At 39.9% G+C, this 26,513-nt stretch overlaps 1 protein-coding gene and 1 long non-coding RNA gene across 3 annotated transcripts in view; one reads left to right on the top strand and one right to left on the bottom strand.

Moving 5' to 3' along the window:
- The window catches only part of LOC311517199, a 54,209-nt gene extending 28,130 nt beyond the window's left edge, over positions 1-26,079 (top strand). The window contains exon 3 of the long non-coding RNA XR_014710634.1: positions 23,556-26,079. This is a non-coding gene — a long non-coding RNA (uncharacterized lncRNA). The remainder of the gene's footprint in view (positions 1-23,555) is intronic.
- ANKRD12 (ankyrin repeat domain 12) overlaps positions 1-26,513 on the bottom strand; it is a 107,747-nt gene that overhangs the window by 8,254 nt on the left and 72,980 nt on the right. For both annotated transcript variants that reach the window (XM_084621816.1, XM_084621817.1), the window contains 2 exons: positions 18,895-23,609; positions 5,655-5,753 (listed from right to left, as the gene is read on the bottom strand). In XM_084621816.1, the coding sequence (XP_084477942.1) occupies positions 5,655-5,753; positions 18,895-23,609 (4,814 nt within the window). The remainder of the gene's footprint in view (positions 1-5,654; positions 5,754-18,894; positions 23,610-26,513) is intronic.

The following is a 26,513-nucleotide window of genomic DNA, read 5'->3' as shown; positions in this document are numbered from 1 at the left end:
ACAGGCATCGGATTCCTTAAAGCTGCCTAAATACGTCAGGAGGCAGCAGCTTAATATACAGCACTCTCTCACTGGCTGTACAGGTTAGACTACAAAAGCAACAAAGTGTTTTCAAGGTGCCAGAGATGTCTGTACCAACAATGCAGAACTGCCTCTGGCAAGATGTAGCTGACGCATGAGAAAACAGTCTCTGTCCCAAAGAGCTTACACTCCAGCTCAGACCCATTTGAACAGTTAAGCCCCATAGAGCACACTAGGGATTGTTTGCAGGAAACTCACAGAAGTCTCTCCCAAGAGAAATGAGCTCTGGGGAGACATGTGAAGGAAGAGCAGGAAGTCACATGATATGGGAAGGAGGCAAGATTGTTCCATGCAGAAAGATGGGGGTGAAGGGAGAGAGGCATTCAAGGGTATACAATGGGGTGATAAGTAGGGAGGCTTGGGTGAGTACAGAGGAGATGTAGGCAGGTGTGGAGCTGGGCATTGCAGGCAAGAAGTCTGATCTTAATGCAGCAAGCACAGGGAGTGCAGTGTAGCGATCTGAAGAACTGAGTGACAAGAGCAGAGAATCAGGGGAGGAAGGTGATTTTAGGAGTAGCACTTTGGCTGAGCTGAGGGGAAGTAAGGAGAGAGGCAGTGAGGAGTCTGCTGCAATAGTCAAGGGAGATGACTGCCGAGGCTGGAATCAGGGCATGTGTGTGTGGGTAGGTGTGGGGACATGGGGATGGAGAACAGAGAGGATTCAATGGCAGCCTGAGTGTGCGTGGAGGCAACATGGGGGAGTAAATGGCAACATGGAATTTGTAAGCCTCAGCAGTGGTGAAATCGGTGACAGAGTGGGGAGATCTGCAGAAACTTACGGTAAAGAATCTTATTTTCTTCTGTCCCCTGTAGGCCAAAGGGGATTGGAAAGTGAATTCCCTCAGACCCATAAAATACTCTTAAGGGCTTGTCTACACTACACAGCTTTTAGCGACAAGGCTGTTGACACAGCGTTGTTACTAAAAGTCAGCATGTGTGAACGTTCTCAGTCAGTAGTTTGTCAGCACTTTTGCCAACAAAATACTTCCAGCCCCGCGAGTGGCATTTTGTCGGCAGGAGAGCACTCCTGCCAACAAACCTGCATTCACACTGCTGCTTGCGTCAGCAAAACTTTTGTCTTTCGTGGGGGTCTTTTTAAAGTACCCGTGAAAGACAAAAGTTTTGTTGACAAACATTGCAATGTAGACCAGTCCTCAGATGGCAGTGCTCTAGGAGGGCTGGGTATTTGAACTCAGGAGTAGAGTCTGTGTTCCTGCCCCTTTCCCTCCCACCACCTGCCAACAACAGACAATTCGACTGAATCCTTAGCAATCACATAAGCTTTAGGTTGAAGGGTTGTGGCACCATGCAGCCAATCAATTCCAAAATTTCAGGGAATATTTTAGGCATCAATGTGCAAAACCTTATTGATTTTGGTGAAAATTGGAAAACTGGAGAAGCCTGATTTCCACTGCTATGAGAGGAAAATCAGTATCAGTGTGTCCATTTGGTGCTGCAGGGAACAGAATTTCTTATATGCTTAATATGCTGTTCTCTCTGAGTGTACAAGCTCAGTCTATGAAAGCAACAAAGTGTACAACCCTCTAGTAAAAATGCAGGGAAAAGAGATGATGTTGCGAAAGCATGAGGTAGTTGTGGGTACATAAGAACGGCCATACTGGGTCAGACCAGTGGTCCATCCAGCCCAAGCTAGATGCTTCAGAGGGAATGAACAGAACAAGCAATCATCAAGTGATCCATCCCCTGTCGTCCACTCCCAGCTTCTGGCAAACGCAGGCTAGGGACACTCAGAGCATGGGGTACATCCCTGACCATCCTCATTAATAGCCACTGATGGACCTATCCTCCATGAACTTATCTAGTTCTTTTTTGAACCAGTTATAGTTTTGGCCCTCACAACACCCCCTGGCAACAAGTCCCACAGGTTGACTGTTTAGCGTGAAGAAGTACTTCCTATGGTTTGTTTTAAACCTACTGTCTATTAATTTAATTGGGTGAACCCTGGTTCTTCTATAATGTGAAGGAGTAAACCACTGGTTCTCAGCCTGTGGTCTGCAGACCCAACTATGTCTAAGGAGTCCCTGAAAGATTTAAAAAACTGACTGAACAGAATTCAACTATATATACAGACAATAGATTTCCGAAGGGGTCTGCACCTCCATTCAAAATTTCCAAAGGGGTCCTCAAATGAAAACTGGTTGAGAACCACTTGAATAAATATTTTTTTATTCACTTTCTCCATACCATTCATGATTTTATAGACTGGTATCATATCCCCCCTTAGTCCTCTCTTTTCCAAGACAAAAAGTCCCAGTCTTTTTAATCTCTCCTCAGATGGAAGCTGTTCCACACCCTAATCATTTTTGTTGTCCTTCTCTGTAACTTTTCTAATCCTTATATATCCTTTTTGAGATGGGGTGACCAGAACTACATACAGTATTCAAAGTATGGGCAAACCATGTATTTATACAGAGGCATTATTATATTTTCTGTCTTATTATCTATCCCTTTCCTAATGGTTCCTAACATTCTGTTAGTTTTTTTTGACTGCCACTACACATTGAGCGGATGTTTTCAAAGAACTATCCACAAGGATTCCAAGATCTCTTTGTTGAGTGGTAATAGCTAATTTAAACCCCATCAGATTGTACGTATAGTTGGGATTGTGTTTTCCACTGTGCATTACTTTGCATTTATCAACATTGAATTTCATGTGGCATTTTGTTGCCCTGTCACCCAGTTTTATGAGATCCCTTTGCAACTCTTTGCAGTCTGCTTTGGACTTAACTATCTTGAGTAATTTTATATTATCTGCAAATGTTGCCACATCACTTTTACCCCTCGTTCCAGATCATTTATAAATATGTTGAACAGCACTGGTCCCAGTACGGACCCCTGGGGGACACCACTATTTATCTCTCTCCATTCTGAAAACTGACCCTTTATTCTTACCCTTTGTCTTCTGTCTTTTAACCAGTTACTGATCCACAAGAGGACCTTCCCTCTTATCCCATGAGGGCTCACTTTGCTTAAGAACCTTTGGTGAGGGGTCTTGTTGAAGGCTTTCTGAAAGTCTAAGTACATTATATCCACTGGATCACCCTTGTCCACGTTTGTTGACCTCCTCAAAGAATTCTAATAGATTGGTCAGGCATGATTTGCCTTTACAAAAACTACACTGACTCCTCCCCAACAAATTGTGTTAATCTGGGTCTCTGATAATTCTGTTCTTTACTGTAGTTTCAACTAATTTGCCTAGTACTGAAGTTAAGCTTACCGGCCTGTAATTGCCAGGATTGCCTCTGGAGCCTTTTACAAAACATTTAAAACATTAGCTATCCTACAGTCATCTAGTACAGAAGCTGATTTAAATGACAGGTTACATGCCACTTAGTAGTTCTGCAATTTCATATTTGAGTTCCTTCAGAACTCTTTGGTGAATACCATCTGGTCCTAGTGATTTATTAATGTTTAATTTATCATTTGTTCCAAAACCTCCTCTACTGACACCCCAATCTGGGACAATTCCTTAGATTTGTCACCTAAAAAGAATGCCTCTGGTGTACACAATCTCCCTCATATCCTCTGCAGTGAAGACGAGCAAAGAATTAATTTAGTTGCTCCGCAATGGCCTTAGCTTCCTTGAGTGCTCCTTTAGCACCTCGATCGTCCAGTGGCCCCACTGATTGTTTAGCAGGCTTCCTGCTTCTGATGTACTTGCACTTTTTTTTTTTTTTTTTTTTGCTGTTACTTTTTGCGTATTTGGTCCTGGTTTGTGGTACTAAAAGAGGAGAATGCTCTCATATGTAACTTGGTTTAAGGCCCCACAAAGCCCAGAGCTGGCCCTGATCTACATAACAATACATTATATTTCCACTCAGCCAGTGATTAAAATAACTAAAATGTGCAATTTAAATATATACAGAATTTGGTAGAACATCTAAAAAGACACAATTTTGTGTATGTGCTAAGTAAAAGGAATTTTTTTCATTAGGTATAAAGATTCAATAAGGCCATGATCCTGTATTGTGTAGCTCGTGGTAGACTGCTGCATTTGCAGAAAGCTTCACTGGACTCTGTATTGGTACAAAAGTCCACCTTTATGACATACAATGCAGGATCAGGACCTAATATAACATTAAAGTAGAATCACAACTGAATTAATTATTATACTTTCCTCAAAGTAAAATTATTTATAAGTTCTATTTATGGACCCAAATATCCCTAGAGTGCAAGCAACTAAAAAAAAAAAAATCTGCTATAAAATGAATCAGAGACTCCCATCAAAGGAAAACAATAGTGGATTTGTAAATAGACAATCTGAACAAGGAACAGCCAATATTATGGAGAAACAATAGCCTCTCCCTGAAGTTGCAACCAGTTTTTCATTCAAAGGAAGATTTTGGTCCACTTCTACATTGTCCAAAATAGATCCGTTGTGCTCAAAGTTTGATATGTTGTCTTTGATAAAGATACCAATCTTAGAAAAAAATAGACGTTTTTCACTTTCTGAAAATTCTAATGCTTTTTCTCAGGTCACCTTAAAAGCAATTTGACCTAGAAACTTCATATATGTTTCATTCAAGAGTACTTGTGATCTAGTGTGCAAGCCTTGTTTGCAAGGGTCTAAAGGAGGAAAAATTGAGAAAAAATGCCCTAAATCAAAATTCTGGGTTAATGTACTCATTCCCGATGGACAGTTAAACTCCTCAGACTCTTTGATTTTCTTGGCATAACCTGTTGGATTAAAAGACTTTAACAGGTCCCCAGACTTTTCCTTCCTGAAGTGTGCAGATTTCTTAAAGCCCACAGGGCAAGACCATGTTGAAATAAACATTTAAAGAATATACATTCGCAGATAGATGGTTTTTTCTATTTCTAACTTCCATGAAGTCTGCAAGCGTAGCCATAAAAAAAAAAAATGTTGGTGAAATTCTAACAAGCAGATCAAAACGTGTTAGTTAACATTTGTAATCTAGGATATATCTTTCAGAGCCAGGTAAATCTCCTTATTTAAAACTGAATAAAACTCTAGTTGGGAATTATTACACCACGATTCAGACGCAGTTTTATTATTATTAATTAACTAACTAGCAAAACGGACATAAATTGTATTATTTCTTTAACAGAGTACAAAATAGACAAGTAAACCAAGTACATGCCAGTTGTGTAATATTTACTAGAAGTACTGGCATTCAAAACAAATCTAAAAATGTCTTATTTTCGTGGTTTCCCACAGTTCACAAGGAAACTGCTATTTGGACAACTGAGCAAGTTTTTACTGCAATAAGCAGCAAGTTGCAGTAAGTCCTCATGTTAGTATATAAAGGACTGTTGTGTATGTTACCTCATGTACAGTACTGAAATTATACTGTTATTTCTAGTTTGATCTGTAGTATGAATGTGTGCAATATTTCTCTGAATTGTAAAACAGCAGTGTAAGGAATTTACTTCTAAAAGCAATGTTAATTTTATATATAATATTTTATATTATATATATATTATATTGTATATAATGCAATATATATTATATAATTTAATAGACTAGATTTATATATATAGAAAGAGAGAAAGTTTAAAATAGGGAAATGAACTTTTTTTTGTATTCTTACCCTTTCGATACTGTGCTGTAAACGCAATTTCATCCTTACAACTTCCTGTTGTCTAAAAAGTTCCTTAAGTGGATCTGACAGCGATGGCGGTGGTGTAATCTAGGAAAAAATTGTTACAAATTTGAATTTAACATATACAGTTTACCTGGACTGGCTTTACAATTGCGAACATGCATTTAAAAATAAAAGCATGAACAGAATATTTTTCACTGGAAAAGTATATCATAAACAGCCCCAGGAATGTAACTGAATTCACAGACTTTTGTTCTAATCTATTAATTACACCACTGTCTACCCTTTTATTAAATCATAGAATTAAAGATTCATTTAAAAAAAGCTAAAATCTGTCCATCTGTGGTTAAGTGCAGTTTAAAACAACTATAAAGACTTCTAAAAGGAAAGTAAATTATTTAAGCATCATTTGTTATGGGCAGACAGTGCACCTAGGACTGTATAAGACACACAAAAGAAGAAAGTCCCTATCCCAAGAATCTTGCAATTAGAACACACAAATGAGACAAAATGCACCGGACAGTCCAAAGGAAGTATTTATAGAAGTGGTATTGATTTTTAATAATGGGTAGAGGACCTCATTTTTTACGTCCCACTCCAAGATAGCAAAACATTCAGATATATTTCCATGTCTGCTGTTTTGTACTAGTATTAAGTTGAGGGCAGTTGCACATGTTTTTTATTATATGGGAAGCTTCAGATTTAAATGAAGGAAATAAGTATTATATAGTTAACTAGTCTGTACAACAAAACACTGTAAACATAATTGTAGTCATGATAGTAACCAGACAGCAAAATTAGAGTTGTCTGAGAGGTCATCAGAACCCTGAAATGCTCATTAAAACTTTGTCCAAAGTGTTCTTGTTTTATATATACTGCATTTCTGTATTTTTATTCTTTACCTAGCAAGAATATTTCATAACTATTTGATAAATAGAAGAACACTTGATACTACTTTGGATGGACTACTCAAAACTAGCTGAAATATTGTTTGCCATAACTGGTGTCTAGATAGCACAGCAGAAATAAGTTTATAGATGAATCAGTAATATTATCCACTGTATATAAAACTAACAAATTGATCTAATATCACATGTTGCTATTGTGGCTACTCTGGAATACAAGGTATTATATCTACCTCACATTAAACACACACGTTACATTAAGGATATTTTTGGGATTGTGAAAGAGTGATGTATCTATAAAGATTTATTTAATGACTGATATCCTGAAATAATTTTTACCATAGAATATGAAAATGAAGGCAGTCTCTTTTGAGAGCAGGATTTATCATGGATAATGAACAAAATCCCTTTTATTACTGCATATAAAACATATATACGCTGCCTAAAGACTCATACTGCTAACATTATGTATCTACTTTTTATGAAAAAGAGTTTGGTCTCTGAACTGTTGAACAAAACATTCAGCATTTGCAATTATGTTCAACTCATGGACACATTTTTAAATGAGCTTAATGCACATCTCATAGCTGTGCCTATCTGTTACGGTTAATTATAAAGGGGGTAAAGAGATCTTAAATCCTGCTTAATAAACAAGGGAAATTCTAGACACTCAAAATTATGCTCTCTAACATGCCAAGAATCTCACAGTAAATATAGTAAATTTTGAAACTCCCCAATAGAGTCTGGCTCTATAATCTAAGATACTATAAATAAGTGCCATGGTATTCATGGAGGTATATTTTAAAAAAAAAGTTTTCTCCAATATAGTGGCATACACTAAGAGCCAAGAAGTAGAACTATTCTAGATGGTTGATATAGAACAGTTACTTATCCAGCAATAAATTGTGGTTCTTCAAGATGTAGTCAGTGTGGATCTTACTATAGGGGCAGTTGCACCTCATGCACATATCAGATCTGTTTGAACAGCAGACTCTGTCAGGCCACACATGGGCCATCTGCCTCCTTGCTGTCCTGTGCAAGGATATAAAGAGCAGAGAGGCTGCAAGTTTCCCACTGTTCTCATAATTCAAAGCCTGTGTCAGCTGAGAACTCCAAAAGGGGATGGAGGGCAGGTCACAGGATCTATGCTAACAACATCATGAAGGGTAAGTAACCATTCTTTCTTCTTCAAGTATGTGTCAGTATGGATCCACTGTAGGTGACTGGCAAGCAGTATCCCCTCAGGATGATGGTAATGAGGAGTTCAAACTGAATTCAGTCAAAAAGATTGTAGCAATGCTCTCTGGAATTTGATCTAGCAGCTATATAGATCAATGCATAATGTTTGACAACATTACTTCACATCACCGCTTTGCAGATTTTAGCATATTTTTAAAGCAGACAGAGAATGTCACTTGAGCTGTGGTGGAGTGTCTTGATGTTCTGTGGGATAAGTACACCAGCCAACTGCTAACACATGATAGATTATCTACAGTACTTATATATCTCTGAGGAGATGGTCTGACCTTTAGAATAGCCATCAGAAATAAATGAGAAGCCAGTCTGAACTGTTTGGTTCATGATTGTGCCCATTTGTCAGACCAGGCCTGGTAGAAAGTGGCAAGGTGGTTCCTGAAGGTGGTGACAGGGTCTGGATTGGCTTCATTGTAACTCCTGACACTTGAGTCAAACCTTCTGCATTTGGGTGTGCAATGGAAGAGGAGAATGATGGGAGTCTCCTGGAGCACCAAAGTCTTTTTCTTGGTGGATACCTGGACTGTGAGTCCTATGAGTAGGATGGTGTCCTTTGCCTCTTTTGGGATTGATATTTGTACGGCTTTACCACAGATTTACCAGGTTGGTGCTATGCCCCAGCCTTCAGTCTCCTGGGAGTAATCCCTTTACTGTGCCAGATCACCAGGGTCCACACAGCCTCAGTGACTCAGTGACTTGGTCTTTGGGCTCCAGCACCCCCAGAGAGCTCCTACAGAAAATCCACCTTCTGAGGGAGCAATGCAACTGAGTAAGTACTGCAGTGACAGAGAACAGCCTTTTCAAAGCAAAGTAGCATTTATTAGTCAGTTGGAATACAGCTTCAGAGAGTCATTAGGTTAGCAGGGAAAAGCCAGGTTTAAGACAGCATCCATATTGGTTGAAGCAATGGCTATACCAAGCCATGATTCTCTGAGGTCCATCTTCACTCTCTGTCCTTGTCTATGTGAGTGTCTGATCGCTGCATGAACCTTAAAAGAGAGTCCCCATGACACTTCATGCCTTTGTTTCCAGTTGCAGTCTTTTTACTCTGCTTTCTTCAGAGTACTGAAGGAAGTAGCCTGCTCTTGGTTGTTAACCACTCATTAAGTGATAATGGTCAAGTTCTTGGCTCTTCCATTCACATGTATATAGATTCCAGTGAGTCCTTGTTAATCTGGTTCCAATCCAGACATTTTACATAATTCAACCCCACCATCCTTCTCTCCCTTGTCCCAGGAGAATAACGACCCGCCCCATGTCCCATCCAATGTGTGGTCATACAAAGTGGGTAGGTACCCTGAGTCTTATATATGGTTCATAAAAATATTACAAAATTCCCACATTCATCACAGGCTTTCCAAAGGGAGCCAGTATGTAATTCTCTAACAATCTCAGAGTGGCCCTTGGAGTTCTTAAACAAATGGTGCTCTTCATCTGTTCTGCTGCTAAAGAGTTCCATCTCTTCAAAGGGCAGTTCTCGATGGTGGACTGTACCTCCTTGGGAATGCTGGCTGCTAGCACCCATGAGGACAGTGTTATGGCGACAGTTGTGGCCATCAATCTCATGGCTATATTGGATGCATCCATGGCCACTCGTAATGCCTTTCTGTGACTATCTGGCCCTCTTTTTTTTTTTTTTTTTTGTCTTTTAATTCTTCCCTATTTTCCTGTGCAATCTTGAACAGAAAGCGTGTGACTCCTTCTCAGGAGAGGAAGTTAAATTTTGGGAACAGGGCCTGACTGCAAACTATCTGGAGCGGTAATGAGGCAACGGATTACGCCTTGCACCTGAAGAGTTCTAGTTTCTTAGTGTCTTTTTTTCCTTTGCGGTGCCCTTTGTAGACCTGGATTTCTCTTGCACCACTGATAACACCAGAGTTCCTGGATTTTGTTAGAAATAGAAATGTCTGAAAACATTTAGAGGTACCTGAGTATCTCTTTCCATTTGTTTAGATGTGGGAGGAAGAGTGGCCTGAGACAATCAGATGTACCTTCGCTGGTTTGAGTGTACCCCAGTTGGTTGGGAGTGCAATCCTGGCTGGGGATGTGGAGTTCAGTATTGTTGGGGCTGGTGTCACTGCCTCATCTGGCAACAACTATGATTCTTTGGGAGAGGATGAAGGTTATTGCTGTCCCTCTGTCACCTCAAGCTGCTCACAGAAACCAATGTCCTGCTTCATCATGAGTGGCCTGACTAATGACACCATAAGTGAGAGCCCGCTCTCTTCCTTGATGTGTGAGAGGGGGATAAGCTCTGGGACATGTGTAATGATGCTCTCCACTAAGGCCAATATGGCATGTTGTAAGGATACTGGCCAGGTCAAGGTAGGTCACCATTATGCCATTCATGTCCTGCTTGAGGGGAGGGTCCTAACTGAGAAGCCTCTGGTATCCTCCTTAGGGTCACTTTCTGACCGCAAAGGAGAGGGGGTCTGCTTGAGGTCAGTAAAATCTAGTAGGTTGGAAGTAGTCTCTTTCGAAAGATGGTACCTTAGAATGGTATAGCCTCTGAGCCAGAATGTTTCAGCAAAGGACATCAGCTACTCCACTAGGATATATCTCCAGAGGCTGATGGGCCTAGCCATTAGTACTGATGTCACTGTCAAGTTGTCACTCCTGTGTGCCATACCAGCAATCTGTGTTGCATTTCCAGTCTTAAAAGCAGTGGAGGACTTGCAGACTATCTCTGCAGGACTGGTATTTATGCCCTCCTTGCAAGAGGATCCCGTGTGGTGTTTCGAGCCATGTTTATGCTCTGTCCTGTCCCGCCTCTCTGTTGCTTTTCAGTGCCAGGGCATAGGTATGAGATCTATCACTACTGAGGTTGGTGCCAAGGCTTTTGTCATCGGCGTCAAGGTTGTCAGTGCCAGTATCGTTGGCACCGTCACTGATGCCTTTTTTCCTCACCAGATCCAAGATCATGGTGCCTGCTTGAGGGCATGCTCACTAATGAGAATTTCTTTGATTCTGGTCTGGCAGTTATTGCTTCCTTAGGGTCAGAAGTGGCCCAGATGGACTGCTTTAGCAGTAGTTTTTCCTTGAGGACCCACAGGTCAATTCAAAGACCTGCACACTGAACACCAGTCCAAGATGTGGCTTTCCCCTAATCAGAATACTCAGACTATGACCAACACTGAGGGGAATGAGGCTGTCACAGGGTGGGCGTGGTTTGAAACCTGACAGTTCTGAGTCTGCCAGGAGGTGTGGCAGTTAGCACAAAGTGCCTCATACTGCTGTGCAGAGGACTTACTGGAAAGTTTCTCCTTTCTTTTCTTTGGAAACATCAAATTTCGGGGTTTGTGAAGTAGTAGTTCTTCAAGATTTGTGAAAAAATGAATTTTGAAGTTCTGAAGAAGGTACCACTTGCTGGGTTCTCTCTCGCTGCCATGGGCAGTAAGAGGGAATGGAAGGAGGGTCACAGCTGCTCTGCCCTTTATGCCCTTTCATGGCAGCATGAGGAGGCAGAGCCCCAGACACTACTACTCAAAAGACTTTGATCTCACATGCAAGAGGTGCATGTGCACCTACAGTGGGATCCACACTGACACAAACTCAATGAAGAATTTTGTGAATCTGGGCTGATTTTACTTAGAGTATTTCTTACTTGAGGAATTTTCCATGTACTTCATAGACAATATCCTTCTGGGATTTGGACTGGATTGTCTGCCTCCATGGTAGTGGTTTTGAGTCTGGCTGGGTGTCAGTTGTATTTGTGGTTTTTTGTTTTTTTGTTTTTTTTTTGCCAAAAGCATATGGTCTCCTGTTTCATTATACAGAAATGACTATATAGCCCAAGTGTTATGTCGGACACTTTACTGAAAAATGAAGTAGAAGATCTTTTTCAAAAATATAAGTATCTTCTGTAGTGGAGGAATAGTGACAGTTATAGGTGAAGTAAACTTGCTTTATCTACAGATATTTTTATTCAAATTTATCCAGTTATGCGAGTTCTCTTTTAAAATAAAATAAAAAAAATCAAAATGGGCAAGTGTTCACACTATCTTGAACAACCTGAAGCTTTTACCTTTTTAACCCCCCCACCCCAAAATTCACATACAATGTGTAATTTCATAGTAAAAACAAAAAATAGACAGCAAAGAAAAATATCCTCAAACTAAAACTTAAATAAATTCCCCCACAATGCACATGACAACTCTGCCTCTGTGAAAAACTGATACTGCACATGGGAAAAAGTTTATTTTTCATATCACTGAATACTGCTTTTTAAAAAAAATAATACTCAGCACATTGACTTTCATATGAGTAACTAAAAGGGAGGAAAAATGTTACTTCATCTAATATTTGTTAACAAATCTTCACTCGTCCACGTTATCCGACTTCAGGTGCACTATAACGGCACATAAAGACTTCTTAAGAAGAATTTTAAACAAACAATTTATCCTTCCATAAAGAATGCTGAACTGGAAACACAGTTAACCCTCACGCGTATTAGCATGAACAGCACTAGGAAGAACCACTGCATCCAGCATCTGCTAGCTGGCCAGAGGAACACAGCCCTCTGGTGCAAAGTGAGCAAGATGTTCGGCTTCAGCAAGGGCACAATAAATGGTTCATGCTTCCACTTGGGGACCTCCAGGATATCAATATTCTCAGAGGTTGCCCTACCTGAAAGGACTGAAAAAACACAGCTAATGACTAGACCACTCATAAGTCCGCCCCACACCTGGAAAAAAGTGAAGGGGAATGCAGAAATCATTTCAACTGTATTTCCTACCATGATGTATGATGGCTTTCAGTGGTGCTCAAAAGGTACAACTTAAGTGGCCAGTATTTTTTGTGTGAATAAATTAAAGGCCATCGATATAAAGTATCATCTTCTGACTTTGAATTAAAGCAGCCATTTTGGTAGAAAGGAAAACGTAATTTATCATGGTCAGACAAAGTGCTTTTTCATTTTCCTTTCAAGACCCTTTCATCTCTGCAGGACAAACACACACAGCACCAAGAGCCCTGGGAAGAGACTCGCCTACTGTGGGGTAAAGAGAAAGAGTCCAAGATGAGTTGGGAGAGATTCTAGATAAAACAAATCAGCAGATAATAGTTTCAGAAGGAACAGACTGCATCTCAGAAATATAAGGATGCAAGAAGGGTGGAAAGAGAGAGAGGCTGCACAGGAGAAAGATTCATGGAGCATGACCATAGGTTGAGGGAGGAAGACAGAGCAGCAGAAGGAGCTATTTAAGTGATTACTTGAGCTCGCTGCTACCAGACTGCAGGCTTTAGTGACGCTTTAGTGACTCTTTCAGCATCTGCTCCAGCCCCATACGAGTCCCCTTCACACTTTCATCTGGCTGTATCAATTCAGAAATCCAGCACTTTCTTGAGTCTACTCCTGGCAAAAAGGTTCCCCCTATTCCTCACAGACATTGTGCAGAACACAGAAGGCTATAAAAATGTTGTCTGCATTGACAACACTAGCGTCCAAATGGTTTTGAAGGCATTGCCACTGGGATTTCAGTCTGCCAAATGCACCCTTCACCACCATCCTACAGCTAATTAGCATTAAGTTGAACTTTCTTTTGCCAGGTCCTCTAAAATCAGGGGACAGTTTCATAAGCCATGGCAACAGGAGGCAAGCAGGGTCCCCTAGAATAACAATGGGGACAGTGACTCCATTTATAACAATGTAATCTCGTGGGAATAATATCCCAGTTTCTCCAGGAAGGTAAAGTCCCGATGTTCAGAACATTCTGGTATCATGCACCCTGCCAGTGCATCTCACATTAGTATCCATGAATCTGCACGTTTGGTTCACAAGGGCCTGCATAACTATGGTGTACCCTTTTCAGTTTATGTACTCATGCTCCTTCCGAAAGGCAAACCCTGGGGACAGGAGACCCATCAATGGCCCCAGTGCAGTTTGGAAAGCCCATTCTCAAAGCCAGCAATTATTTCAGGAACATTTGTAATGCCCATCACCTCTGGGTACATCACTGTCCTGATGGCCTCACAAATCTCTGCCACAACCACCTGTGCCAGTTGATTTGCCAACTCCAAACTGGTTAGCCACAGATCTGTACCAGTTAGGGGTAGTCAGCTTCCAAATGGCTACAGCGACCCACCTCTGGACCTGCACAGTCTTCCTCATGAGGTTGTCATGGTGGTGGAGGGTTGGGGCAAGCAGGGTTTCATGAATCTCCAGAAACACCTTGCTTTTTCATTCAAAAGTTCTAGACCCACTGCTGGTCATCCCAGCTCCATATGACAATGTGATACCATCAGTCGGTGCTTGTGGCCCTGCTCCAGAAGCACCAGTCTACCTGGGGGGAATCTGCATCTACAGCAATAGGCATGAGCAGCATCTGCTGGGGCACAGCTGGTAATCCACAGAGAGCTGCCTTTGGCAGGCCAAAAACTGCTGCTGAAATGTCCACCAGGATTTTAAAGATGCTTCCCCTGATTCCTGAAATTGGACAAGCGTGAGGTGGAGAAATTCTTATAGTGGGTCAGGATCCATATCAATGGCTCCAGCTGATGGGAATTTCAAAATGGCTTGGCTGGTTGTACTGGCAGACTAAAACATTCTAAAGCACTTCTAGTAAGTTCCTGAGAGATGGACAGACAAGTTCTCTCAAAATCCACTAATGAATCAAGCCCTAGAGCGACTATTGATTGACAAAGAAGCTAGGAAACCTAGGACACGATGGTATATGTCCACAGAAGCTGAAGCTTTGACAGGTTTTGAGGGTTTCCAGTGCAGTAGTGGATGCACAAGTGTGTGCTTAGAAAACAGAGATTGCAGACGCAGGTCACAAAGGGGATGCCCACAATGCAATTAAAAACCTGCGGCTGGCCCATGCCAGTTGATTTGGGCTCTTGGGGCTCGGGCTGTAAGGCTGTTAAATGGTTCTAGAGCCCAAACTCCAGGTCTACACTACAATTAGACAGCCCCGGAGCTTGAGTCCTGTGAGACAGAGTCAACTGATATGGGCCAAGCACAGGTATCTAATTGTGGTGTCGACATACCCAAAGACCCAGGCTTACTATGCTGTGTTGTCATACCCATTGATGTCAATGATGCCAGGATTTCAGCCTCAGTTTTTCTATTTGTTGGTTACAAAAAGCTGTTGATCTAAAAGAGTTTCACTTGTACTTCTTGGGCTAGATTTTTCCAATTTCCTTAAGCAACACGTCTAATCAGTTAGATGAACAGTTACTACAACTGAACACAGTATTTTAAAAAACTGGTTCCTAATTTATGGAAGATTAATACAGCTAGGATATGTAGGTATAGGAAAAACACAAAGACAAATGACGGAGATATATCTATCTTTGTTCCAAGTGTTATCTTGAGATCTAACTTTATCTTTATAAAAGATTAGGAGTGGAAGATCAACAGAAGTGGCTTATAGTTTGTCAACTCTCTAAGCTCTACATATCTAACTGAGGCAAAGAGAAAATATACTGTGAAATGTCTCACAACTGGCATACTGGAGCATCTAAAGTATCTGCTAGGTATCACAAAAAAAATCTTTATCCTATGTTCCTTAGAACAGATTAGTGATGCTTTGTGGCTACTATCTCTCTCTCTCTCTCTCTCTCTCTCACACACAGACACAAGACACACACACACACACACCCAAAACTGCTCCACTTGAGAAGCTCCAGCAAACTGGACGATGCATTTTGTTTAGCTATACTTAAACAAAATGGGTAAAAGATGTAGAAATCTAGGCTGAGGACCTTCATGGTATTCAGGATCTCTACACCCAAATGCTGTGTCCACCAATACCCACATAGTAGTACCTCATGAAAGCTTACAATGACCAACAGTTTGTGGCTTGAAAGATTTCTACAAAAAGACAAGACTGCCCAAGAGGCTGTGACACAAGAAGATGGCTCACACTAACACAAACAAAAAAACTTTATTTAGTGACAGTGAAGGTTGCATTAGGACAATGGTTTTCAACCTTTTTTCATTTGCAGACCCCTAAAAAATTTCAAATGGAGGGGTGCAGATCCCTTTGGAAATCTCAGACAGTCTGCACAGCCCAAGGGGTCAGTGGACCACAGGCTGAAAACCACTGCAATAGGATATAGCCCCAAACACCCAAAACCTTAAAAACATAGAAATGAGAAAAAAGTTTCCTATATTCCTTGCCACCTTCATATTGGCTACAACACTGTAGACAAAACTCCATAAGGCTTTCAGTTCCACTTCTAAAAGCCACAAAAACCAATATGTACCCTAACTTCAAACTCACACGAATAGAAAACCTTATTGATCTCAAATGCTCTTTTATCATTCGAGAAGTTCCTTCTTTCCTTTTAACATTGCTGAGGTCAGATCTTTTTCACTTCAGCTACAAGAGTAATTGCTAGCTTGTACGAGGAGTACCCACTAGAGGGGTACTACTGAACACATATTGTCAAGTATCAGGGGGTAGCCGTGATAGTCTGTATCCACAAAAACAACAAGGAGTCGGGTGGCACCTTAAACACTAACAGATTTATTTGGGCCTCCTTGTTTTACTGAACACATACTTTCCCAGAAAGTTGCACGACAACTCGCTAGGCAACAGCAGATAACCTGAGATTACAAATCCTGGATTCTTTCCTTGGGTCTGAAAAAGCAATGTAGGGTAGTGGTAAATACAGGAGAACAAAAGCCACATACATGTGGATTTATCAATCTAAAAAGTAGCATGATTAAATGGCTCAGATTTGAATCTATCATATTAAAGACCTGGGTTTTATTCCCATCTGTGCCGGAAGTGACTTGCTGTAAACTCTCTGTTAATATATTTAACAGAGGCCTTAAATTTACTTCCCTTTACTTTAGGAACATGACATGTACAATTCCCTGCTACTTCCCCCACAGCAACCCTCACTTCCTCAAGCTCCACTTCACCCTTACCTCAGGGCCTCCTTCCTTGTGCCCTGAGGTAAGGGTGAAGTGGAGCTTGAGGAAGTGAGGGCTGCTGTGGGGAAAGTAGCCCAGGGAATTGTACATGTCATGTTTCTAAAAGGTCAGCTACCATAGCTGATACTATTAGGCTCCCTGGGCTGGAGCCCAGAGTAGAGGGTGGGCCTGGGCTCCCCCCCCACCTTTGCCCCCTGATTAATCAGTGAGATTGGGAGACAACAGAGACTGTGCAAGGAAGGATAACTTCTCCTCACTTCCCTCGCTGGCTTATGATGAAAATGGCTCAGTAGACCGTGACCCTTGTCTCTAGGGAAAGAAGGGTTACGTGGAGGGTCACAGTGAGCCTCTGAGGCTAGCGAAATCCGCCAGGAAACACGAGACCCACAGAGGCAAAGACAAAGCTTTGTCACATAACATGCATTTCATCACTCTTACTGCCAAATAAGGCCATGACTGTAGCTCTAGATTTCAATCAAGTATGAATTGCCATCTTCTCCTCTGCCCCTCCCCCATCGGATGCATCCGATGAAGTGAGCTGTAGCTCACGAAAGCTTATGCTCAAATAAATTGGTTAGTCTCTAAGGTGCCACAAGTACTCCTTTTCTTTTTGCGAATACAGACTAACACGGCTGTTACTCTGAAACCTGACACATATATGTGTTTACTATAGAGACTTCACTCAACATTTTTCAACTGACAGAACGGAGATTTCTTGTAATGGTCACCTCCTGAAGAGTGTTCACCTGACTTAAGTCTTGGGCTGAAGACTCTTTAGGTTAGATCATTTCTTAATTCTAACAATTTAAAAAAAAATGAAATCAACAAGCCCACTATCACTTCCAGAATATTAAGAAATACACTAATAAACAAACTGAGAATAACTGTGTGATACTGCGGACTTCAAGACCCAAAACAAAAGGCAGCGGAAAGACTAACTGAGGAAGCTGTATTATACTAGTATGTTTACAACAATGTTGTATATAACATGTAATATTAGTAAATAGTGCAAATTACAGTTAGCCATCTACCTGTTTATGTCTGTGTCTGGAATCCAATACAAGGGTAAAGACAACAGGCACAAATTAAGTAACAAAAAGGGAGCCACCCTCAGGAAAATCTGGCCATAACATTCTACAAATTTTATCAGGAAAACTATGATTTCAGAGACTCTTACAGCTGAAGTCTTTAAATTTTTTTTTTTACTTCTCTGGGCAATGGGTGAAATCTGCCTATATTTGATTATCTCAAACCTTCATAGAAATACATTTGATAAGCTATGCTTCTCATCTCACATTAAGGACATTAATGGTATTCAATTCTTTGTACTTTTTGGTACAATCCCTAGTTATTTTTGTAAACTACATAATCAGAGTTTATAATTATTTTGCTAATGTTATGTAGCTATTATAAATACTTCTCTTATTCAAAGGAACTATGAAGGACTTTGAATCAACACCAACCACATTTTTGGCAACTATTTTTTACTTATTTAGTGCCCTTCATCTAAGTATCTCAAAGTGTAAGATAAGAATTGTAAGTAAATTGACAGAATTTAAGCATAACATTTTCAGAACCGCTTAAATTATTTAGGAACCTAAATCCCATTGACTTTCACCTCTACCAAATAGCTTAAAACATTTAAGTAATGGTTAAATTAGTGGCACTGTCAGATTAAAAATAACATTTAAAGAACAAATTTCCCTACCTACATTACTACCAACTCCTTAATTTGTTAAAACTGCTACAATTCTTAAGAATCTTAATTTACTTTAAAAAAGGGAGGGGGGGAGAGAACGGAGATCCTAAAAAAGAAAATATAATTTTAGCATTGATTTCCCTTAGCAGGGCTTTTAAACTGGAGAATGCTTTTAAGTATCAGAAACGTTTTTTGTGCATACCTTTTACATATATCGTGCACACATTATTGTCTACCTTCTATTATGGGGATTGCTGATATACCACTGCTCATTGCTTATGCAGAGGAAACCAGGTGCACTCAGAGGCAGTACCCACAAAAATTGGTCAGCTTATGCTTTTCAGCAAATGTTCTCTGCCCAACATACCAGAACCAGGGATAACATTTTCAAATGTGCCCAAGTGAACTGACAAGAATACGAACGTTGTACAGTGAGCTGAAAACGTGCCATTCATTGAATACACACCAAAAGATCTTGTTACTTACAGTTGGAATGCATATCTTGCTCAAGGGGTTGCCATCCAGTAGGTATGATCCATTGAAGGTCACATATTCATCATAATACTGCGGTGCCTGAGGAATAACGCTACACAATAATTTACGTTTCTCTTCTATTTTTTTCCTTATGTGCAAGTATTCAAAATATGGATTTGCTCTTTCTGAACTGTATGGCTGAATCTCTTCGAGTTTCAGAGAATCTACAATAGCTGCCAAAGACTGCTGGGTTTTCTCCTTAGCTTGCAGTAAAGATGGATTCACTTGTACAGGCTGAGGCACACGTGACACCTTTCTTTTGCGTGGATGGTGTACTTGAGCATCATCTTCCTCAATTAATCTTATCCTTCCTTTTATAGATGCAGCTGACTCACAGTCTTTTTCTGATGTTTGTGTGCAACCAATAGAATTCTGTTTACTCTGACTAGCAAGCATATTTGCTCTATTTCTAGTAATTCTTTGAGGAACTTCTTGCTGATCTGTTTTATGATCCTCAACAGTTTCTTCTACTTCTAGTTTAACTGTCTGACTGTATTTATGTACTATTTCTTGTTCAGTTTGCTGTGAATTATCTTCCAAATTAGACAAAGGGTACTGTGGCAGGTCATGTGTTGAAATATTTTCTCCGCCATCTATAGTGCAATTATTTTTATTAGCTGATTCATTTATAATTCCTTTTGGTATTCCTGCATTTAGTTCACATAGATCAATGTCAGATTTACTATTATCTAAATGTGCTGAAACCAAATTTTCTAGTTGGGCTTTTTCATTTGGGGTTTCTTGAGTGTTAGCTGTGCTGCTATCTACTTCATCAGCACGAGAATTCTTGTAAACAATTTTACTGAACGCATAAGAATTTGTATTTAGTTGTGCATCATTTACCGTAAAATCCTTTTCTGACAGTAATGTAGATAGAGTACTAGCTCTTCCAAAATTCTGTGAAATATCCTTAGTGACGCTTTCAGGATATACAGTGATAAGCACACTGGCCTTTTTAATGTTTGATGGGAACAAAGTGTTTTCAACTTCTCTTGTATTATTGGTGTCTGTGTTCAAAACAGAACTGGTAGTTTGAACTAGATTTTGATGCTGTTGTACAAATATTGGCTCTTGATTGCTAATACCTGGTAAAGATATGTGTTTAGACATACACTCTATATCTGGGAGTGGCTGGATATGCAAAGAGCAGGGTGACTGTGAAGGTAAAAATGATGTAGATTCCTGAAAACTTGAATTTCCCACAATTTCAGCGTGTTGAGGTAAAAATTCAGATAGTTTCTGCTCTTTTAACGTCCTGTTTTCAGAATCAGGCAATGCTACGACAGTACTAGTATCTTGCTCTGACATTCCATAACCAGAGCAGTTGGATCCATTATTTAATGAATTAAGTCTGTCAAAAGGCACATCCCATGACTTAGTTAGCTGATTCAGACCACTTTGACTATATGGCTCTAGATGCATATGAATTTCTTCGGAAGTGCTCAACTGAGCAGTATTTTTAACAATATTTGCATCCAACGTAACATGCTTGTTGCTACCAGTTTTAGTTGGAGAAGATGTAAAATTGGAATGTGAACCAGACATACTATTTTGAAAATCCCTTTCAGTCAAACTACAAGAAGATACTTCTGGTTTGGGAGAAGTGCAAGTATGACTTGGGACTCCTAGTAGAACACTCTGACTATTTTCTTCAGATGATCGAGGCTGTTTTGTGTGTTCAGAAATAACACTAGGCATACTGCATCTTCGCACTTCTACAACAGGTCTACAGTCATTTAAAACCACTTTAACATCTTCAACAGAAGCTGATCTAATGTAGGCTGGTGGAAGTCTGTTTGCAAAAGGAGGTTTAATGCGCTCTGGCAACTCTGCTAGGCTATCAGTCTCCCTTTCAAGAAGGGCCGGTGATTTGGCCAAAAATGGTGATTGTGAAAAGGACATTTGGGAATCAGAACCTTCTAGCATAAAGTCTGAATCATATTCAATTATGGGTCTTGGAGTAGTTACTGTAGTATGGCAAGAATCTTCTGAACTAGCAACTGAAACCATTGACACTGACCTGGAGCTTAGACCTGTCTTTTCACCTTCTGACCTAGGAGATCTATTTAAGTTATCTAAAACTAATGATGACTTTCCAGAATTTGTTAAGTTCCTTGTGTCTACAGATTGGGATCTACTACTTGTAGCATCTTTCGGCTGCTTCTCTTTCGTGTAAATGTCTGACAATTCTGAGCTTTTTGAACGAATCAGCTCTTTGTTTTTAGATTCAGTTAGTGAATGTTTTGCTTTTTCTTTATCTTTTATCTTGTTAAGTTCTAAACAGGACCGATTCCTTAATCTTTCCTTCTCTTTTTGTTTTATTTTTTCTTTATGTTTTCTATGCCACTGTTCAATTTCCAGATCTTTGAGGCTAAGCATTCTTTCAAAACTAGTTTGCATTAAATCATCATTCACTAGTCTCTTTTCTTTAGGTCGAGTATCTTTTGGTGCTGATGATGGTTTAGGCTTAAGTTTTTCAGATTCAAGTTTTAGTTTAGGAAAATTATTTTGCTGCATTTTATCTTTGTGTTTGTCTCGTTCTTTATATCGATCTATGTCTTTATCCTTTTTATCTTTCTCTCTACCATCTGGAGTTTTCAGCAATTCATCTTTTGGTTTCTCTTTCAAGGACAATAATTTTTCATGCAATGCTTTACTACTGTCTGCAATATTGCATTTCCTTTCTTCTTGCATGTGCTTTGAGTTTGCTGCTGTTAAGCTGTCTTTATCTCTGGACTTTTCCTTTTTCTCAGCCTCCTTTTCTTTGTCTTTATTTTTGCCTTTTTCTGGTTTACTATACTCACTTTCTTTTTCTGATAGTTTGACCTTTCTCTCAATGCAGTATTTTTCTTTGCTTTCAGACAGGTGTCTGTCTTTGTCAGTCTTTTCTTTGTCATGTTTTTTATCAACTTTTTCTTTGTTTCTTTCTTTGTCATCGAGTTTTTTAATAGTACTAACATTTTTTATCTTATCATTTTCTTTATGACATTTATCTACTTGCTGGGAATTTATCTTTTCCTTTGCTTTTTCTATACTTTCATTTAGCTCTGCTTTCTCTTTCTCTGGCTTATAGTCATGTTTTATCTTTTTCTCTTTATCTAAATTTTTTCTTTCTATCTTCTCAATGTCCTTTTCTTTAACTGAGATTCGCCTCTCAGCTTTTTCTCTGATGTTTTTTTCCTGCTTTTCAGTATCTGCTTCTTTTTCTACTAAATGCATACTAGCTGGCTCATCTTTAGTACCTACAGCTGAACAGAACAATTCTGTTTCTTTATCTGTGAACATGTTCTCTTTTTCTTCTTTTGTATCTTTCACTTTTTCATCCTTAAATAATTTTTCATTTTCCTTTCTGTTTTTTTCTTTTTCTTTCTCATCTTTAAAACTTCTCTCTTTCTGGACATGTTTCTCTTTTACTGATTTATCTTCTTTCAGCATAGTTTTTTCCAGCTTTGATTTTCTTTCTGAGGGAAGAGATTCATGGTCCATATTTAACAATATATCTTCAGTTTCATCACTTTTAAAAAAGTTCTCTTTCCAAAATTCTCTATCAAACTCAATATTTCTTTGTACCTCCTTAGCACTATCTTTGTGTTTGTGTTTTTCCTTTTCCCCATCCTGTTCTTTTTTGTGCTTGTCCTTTTCTCTTTCTTTATGCTTCAGTTTATGCTTTTTAAGTGTTTTACCTTCCTTGTCGATTTTTTTCAGCATACATTCTGAATTCTCAAATGCTGAACTGTTTTCTTCCTCTTTAATTTTAGGACTAGATTTTTCACTCAATTCTAAGTGAAAATCTTTCTGATGCTTGCTTTTTTCTTTGTGTTTGCAAGATTTGCCACTAGAACTTTCCACTAGATATTCAGAATCTGTATTATGATCATACCTAACTACTTCAGATTGCAATGATATTTCAGAACCTCCGGGTGATAAGCATGCTTTAGTGTTTTCTTGCTTTAGTGGTGTTGACTGCTTTTCACTTAATCCACAGGGATGTTTAGGAGATTTGCTAGCAGTAATATGAAATAAGGGTAATGAAGAATCTTCTTTTGGACTAAAAGATTTTTTAAACATCTCCTCCTCTCTAGCTTTGTCTAAAGAATCTAGTCCAGAACTAACTACATTTGTCACTCTAGTATTTTCCTTTTCTTGCTTTAGTTCTTGATTCTCTTTATTTTTGCTCTGATTTTTTAGCTTCCTTTTAACTTTCCCTTTTTGCTTGTGGTCGTTTGAAACAATGTATTCTTTTTTCATTTTTATATCAGAGTTTGGAGTTTCTGTGATAGAACAAGGAGGAGAGACAACCTTTTTGTCCTGAAGAATTTCTTCATCTGAACTTTCAGAACTTGAGTACAAAACTCTGGACGGTTTCTGTTTTTTACTTTTAAATGATTTTGGAAAAACAACTTTTTCCTGTTTCACAAATAAATTATTCTTTTCTATTTCAGACTCATCATCTTTTCTTAGATCCTTTCTAAGAATACGTCTGTCATCAATCATTTTTATCTCATCTTCATCATCATCTTTAAACTCATATTCATCAAGAGCAGATGAAAGTGGTGCCTTACTAGGGACCATCTGCTTGCTGTCAATGACTAGAGATTCTTTTTCTGTTTCAGAATCAACATTCCCGTCTACACTGGAAGGATTTACAGATGGAGTCTCTTCAAAATCTAGATTGAGAAGACAAAAACAAAGAAAATAATGATGGAGATATTGACAACTCTGAATCATATTATAAATATTATGGACATGTATGGATAAATTATTCATTAATTACAGAGATAAAATCTTCACGACAAAATATAAGTTTACTGTTGCACAATAGTTTTATAAAAGACAGCATAAAATATCACATATTAGAGAATTCACAAGTACTATTACAATATTGTCACATACTCTATACCTCAAAAGCCAGTCCTTTTAAAGTAGTAGTTTGACCTAACCAGACATCTTTTACACATACAAACTTAAAACCAAAAAAAACTTTTTTTTGCATCCAGTAAGATTGACTATGGTAAACTTATTTACAGCTTTCAAATTCACAAAACAAAGAGCAAGAGTATGACTAATAATACATTGTGAAATACGTTTGTATACAGCATATAACAAGCAGTATATTAGTTTGTGACTTGTCAAAATCAGGGTTACATTACTTTATATTTTCTACAGTTAAGTGAATACAATGTAATACACTGGTTTCATGCATTAGTTTTTCAGCTCTGATGAACTAGGACCAAGTTCTCATTTAATTCAGTAAGAATTTGCAAGTCTTATCTCAGTTTAATCACAAAATTGCCACTTATGGCTTGTCTACATGTGGGGTTTATTCTGCAGTAACACGAGTTAGTCTGGTGTGAAAATGCCTGCATACACACAACGTAATTCATTACAGTGCCCTAACTCTGCAATCACCAGTTACTCTAGAGTCCTCTTTCAAGCTGTGCTAAGTTTGATAGAACTTGAGGTAGTGCAGCCTATTGTTCATTTGCATGTAATGCTGCCATGCACTACTCTGGCAGTCCTCCAGCTGCTATCCCACACTACTTTGTGTGTTTGTTACTGATCTGTCTGTTTGCCTGTGTGCTTTCCACTGCTTTGAGGTCAAGTTAACCAGATGTCCTCCTCCCCTGCTTAAAAACTGGCAGAGGGCCAGAATCTGCCTATTTGCTCTTGAATTCAGATATATCAGCATCACTGCATATTACTCCAGAAGTATTACAACCAGCCTCGAGCAGCTGCTTGGAGCTGTGCAAAGAGCCTAGATCTCTTCACCATCTGGAGAGAAGCATTGATGCAGCAAGCTCTTGTGGACAGTCAACAAATTAAAGACGTGTTTGTAGACATTGCTATGCAGATGTCTGCAAAGCGTCACCACCAGGATGCTGACCAGTGCCAGACCAAAAGCAAACAGCTCAGAAGGACTTGCATTAAAACCAGGGATGCCAGGAAACAGTCGAGACAGAATATAGTCTGTCCTTTTTTTGAGGAGCTGGACAGAATTTTGAGCAACAACACCATTACTGAACCCAAAGAGGATATGTACCCTGCTACCCACCCTTCTCCCATGGGCCTTCCCCCACCTCCGCCGATGACAAGCGGCAAGAATCATTAGAGGAGGAACATGAGGAGAGCAGTAAAGAGCTCTCCCTGCAAAACCAGGATCTCAAGACCTTGAAACCAACTGTGTAAGAAGCAAGTCCAATTCCCAACCAGATACCCAGGTTAAGGAGATTAAGGAGGCAGATCCTAGAGAGGGAGCCTTAGCATGTAAGTATCTGTCTTAACAGCATATTATTCTATTCTGCTGTCCTAGCGTCTGTTCCAGGTGCCCCATGACCACAGCCATTTTTGGCAGATGTGAGCTAGGAGCCTCTCTGAGTCTCCAGCCCTTGCCTTCCCCGATTCCTTGGATCTCACTGTCTGTTCTCCCCCCATCCCTCTACATGTTTTCAAAATGGTGGTTGGTCTAGCCAGGCAGTCGGCTTCTGTCTCATACTAATGCCCCAACCATTCACTTTTTACAAGCCCATTTCATGGAGGGCACATACCTATTTTCCTTTCCTCTCCCTGCATCTATCCTGTGGGTCTTGGGTCCATTTGCTCTCTGAGAAGCCTGAGGTTGGAGAGGGAAAAACACACAGAACTACCCGAAGAGAGCATTGCAGTGTCCAGAGACAGTGCCATAATGACAAAAGACATTATGGAGAAAAAGAGGGATGTTCAGAGGCAACCAAGAATCGGAACGTTCTGCTGCTAGCAAGCACACAGATAATCTAATGCTCTCAACCAGGACCCAGCCATCTTCTGCAGCCCCTGGACAATACTGGGCTCTGGGAACACCAGCATACGTTCTCTGCTGCACCCCTGCTCCCAAAGACCATTTCCCTCCCCAGCCCAAGGTCAGGGCAGTGAAAACAACTGCACCTGGTAACCCAGCTTTTAGAGCCATCTAATGCCTTTGATTTAGAGCCCTGACACTGAACACCGTAAGGCCCAAGAACAAGAGGCAGAGGCAAAGTGTATACTTGCCTGTGAATTGGAGCGTCCCCCTCCCCATTGCTGTGTTCTGCCCTCCTCTGTACCGTGTCACTTTAAAACTGTGTTTCATTGTTGTTTTAATTAAAGGTTTATTTCTGGTCATTATATAATGTGCTACTTGTACCACCCCATCGAAGACACTGCAATGCTCACAATCCATTCACCCCTCTCCCCAGGATAAAAGCTGGGTATACAGCTGCACAATTTAAATGCTCTGAGTCTCAGGCCTGAAAGCAGCCGCAACAGGCATCCCTGACAGTTATCCTGGCTGTTTCCATTTTTCAGTGGATGTCTTGATGGATGCTAAAACCTCTGAGCAGGTTTCTGCATCTCAGCTTACCACCCATCAGTACGGCTTTCTCCCTTTCTCCCTCCTCACAAATACTGTGCAAAATACAACATGCACCTATAATCTTAGGCAAGTTTTTTTCTGCAGCCTCTAACCTAGCCCATAAGCAGTGTCATTCGTTTCAGATGGCCAAACGCACACTCAACTGTCATGCTGCAACTACTGAGGCAACAGTTACACAGCTCCT

This window comes from Lepidochelys olivacea (genome assembly GCF_965140295.1).
Source record: "Lepidochelys olivacea isolate rLepOli2 genome assembly, chromosome: 2".
NCBI classification, from domain to species: Eukaryota; Metazoa; Chordata; order Testudines; family Cheloniidae; genus Lepidochelys; species Lepidochelys olivacea.
This window is presented reverse-complemented; position numbering and strand designations above follow the sequence as displayed.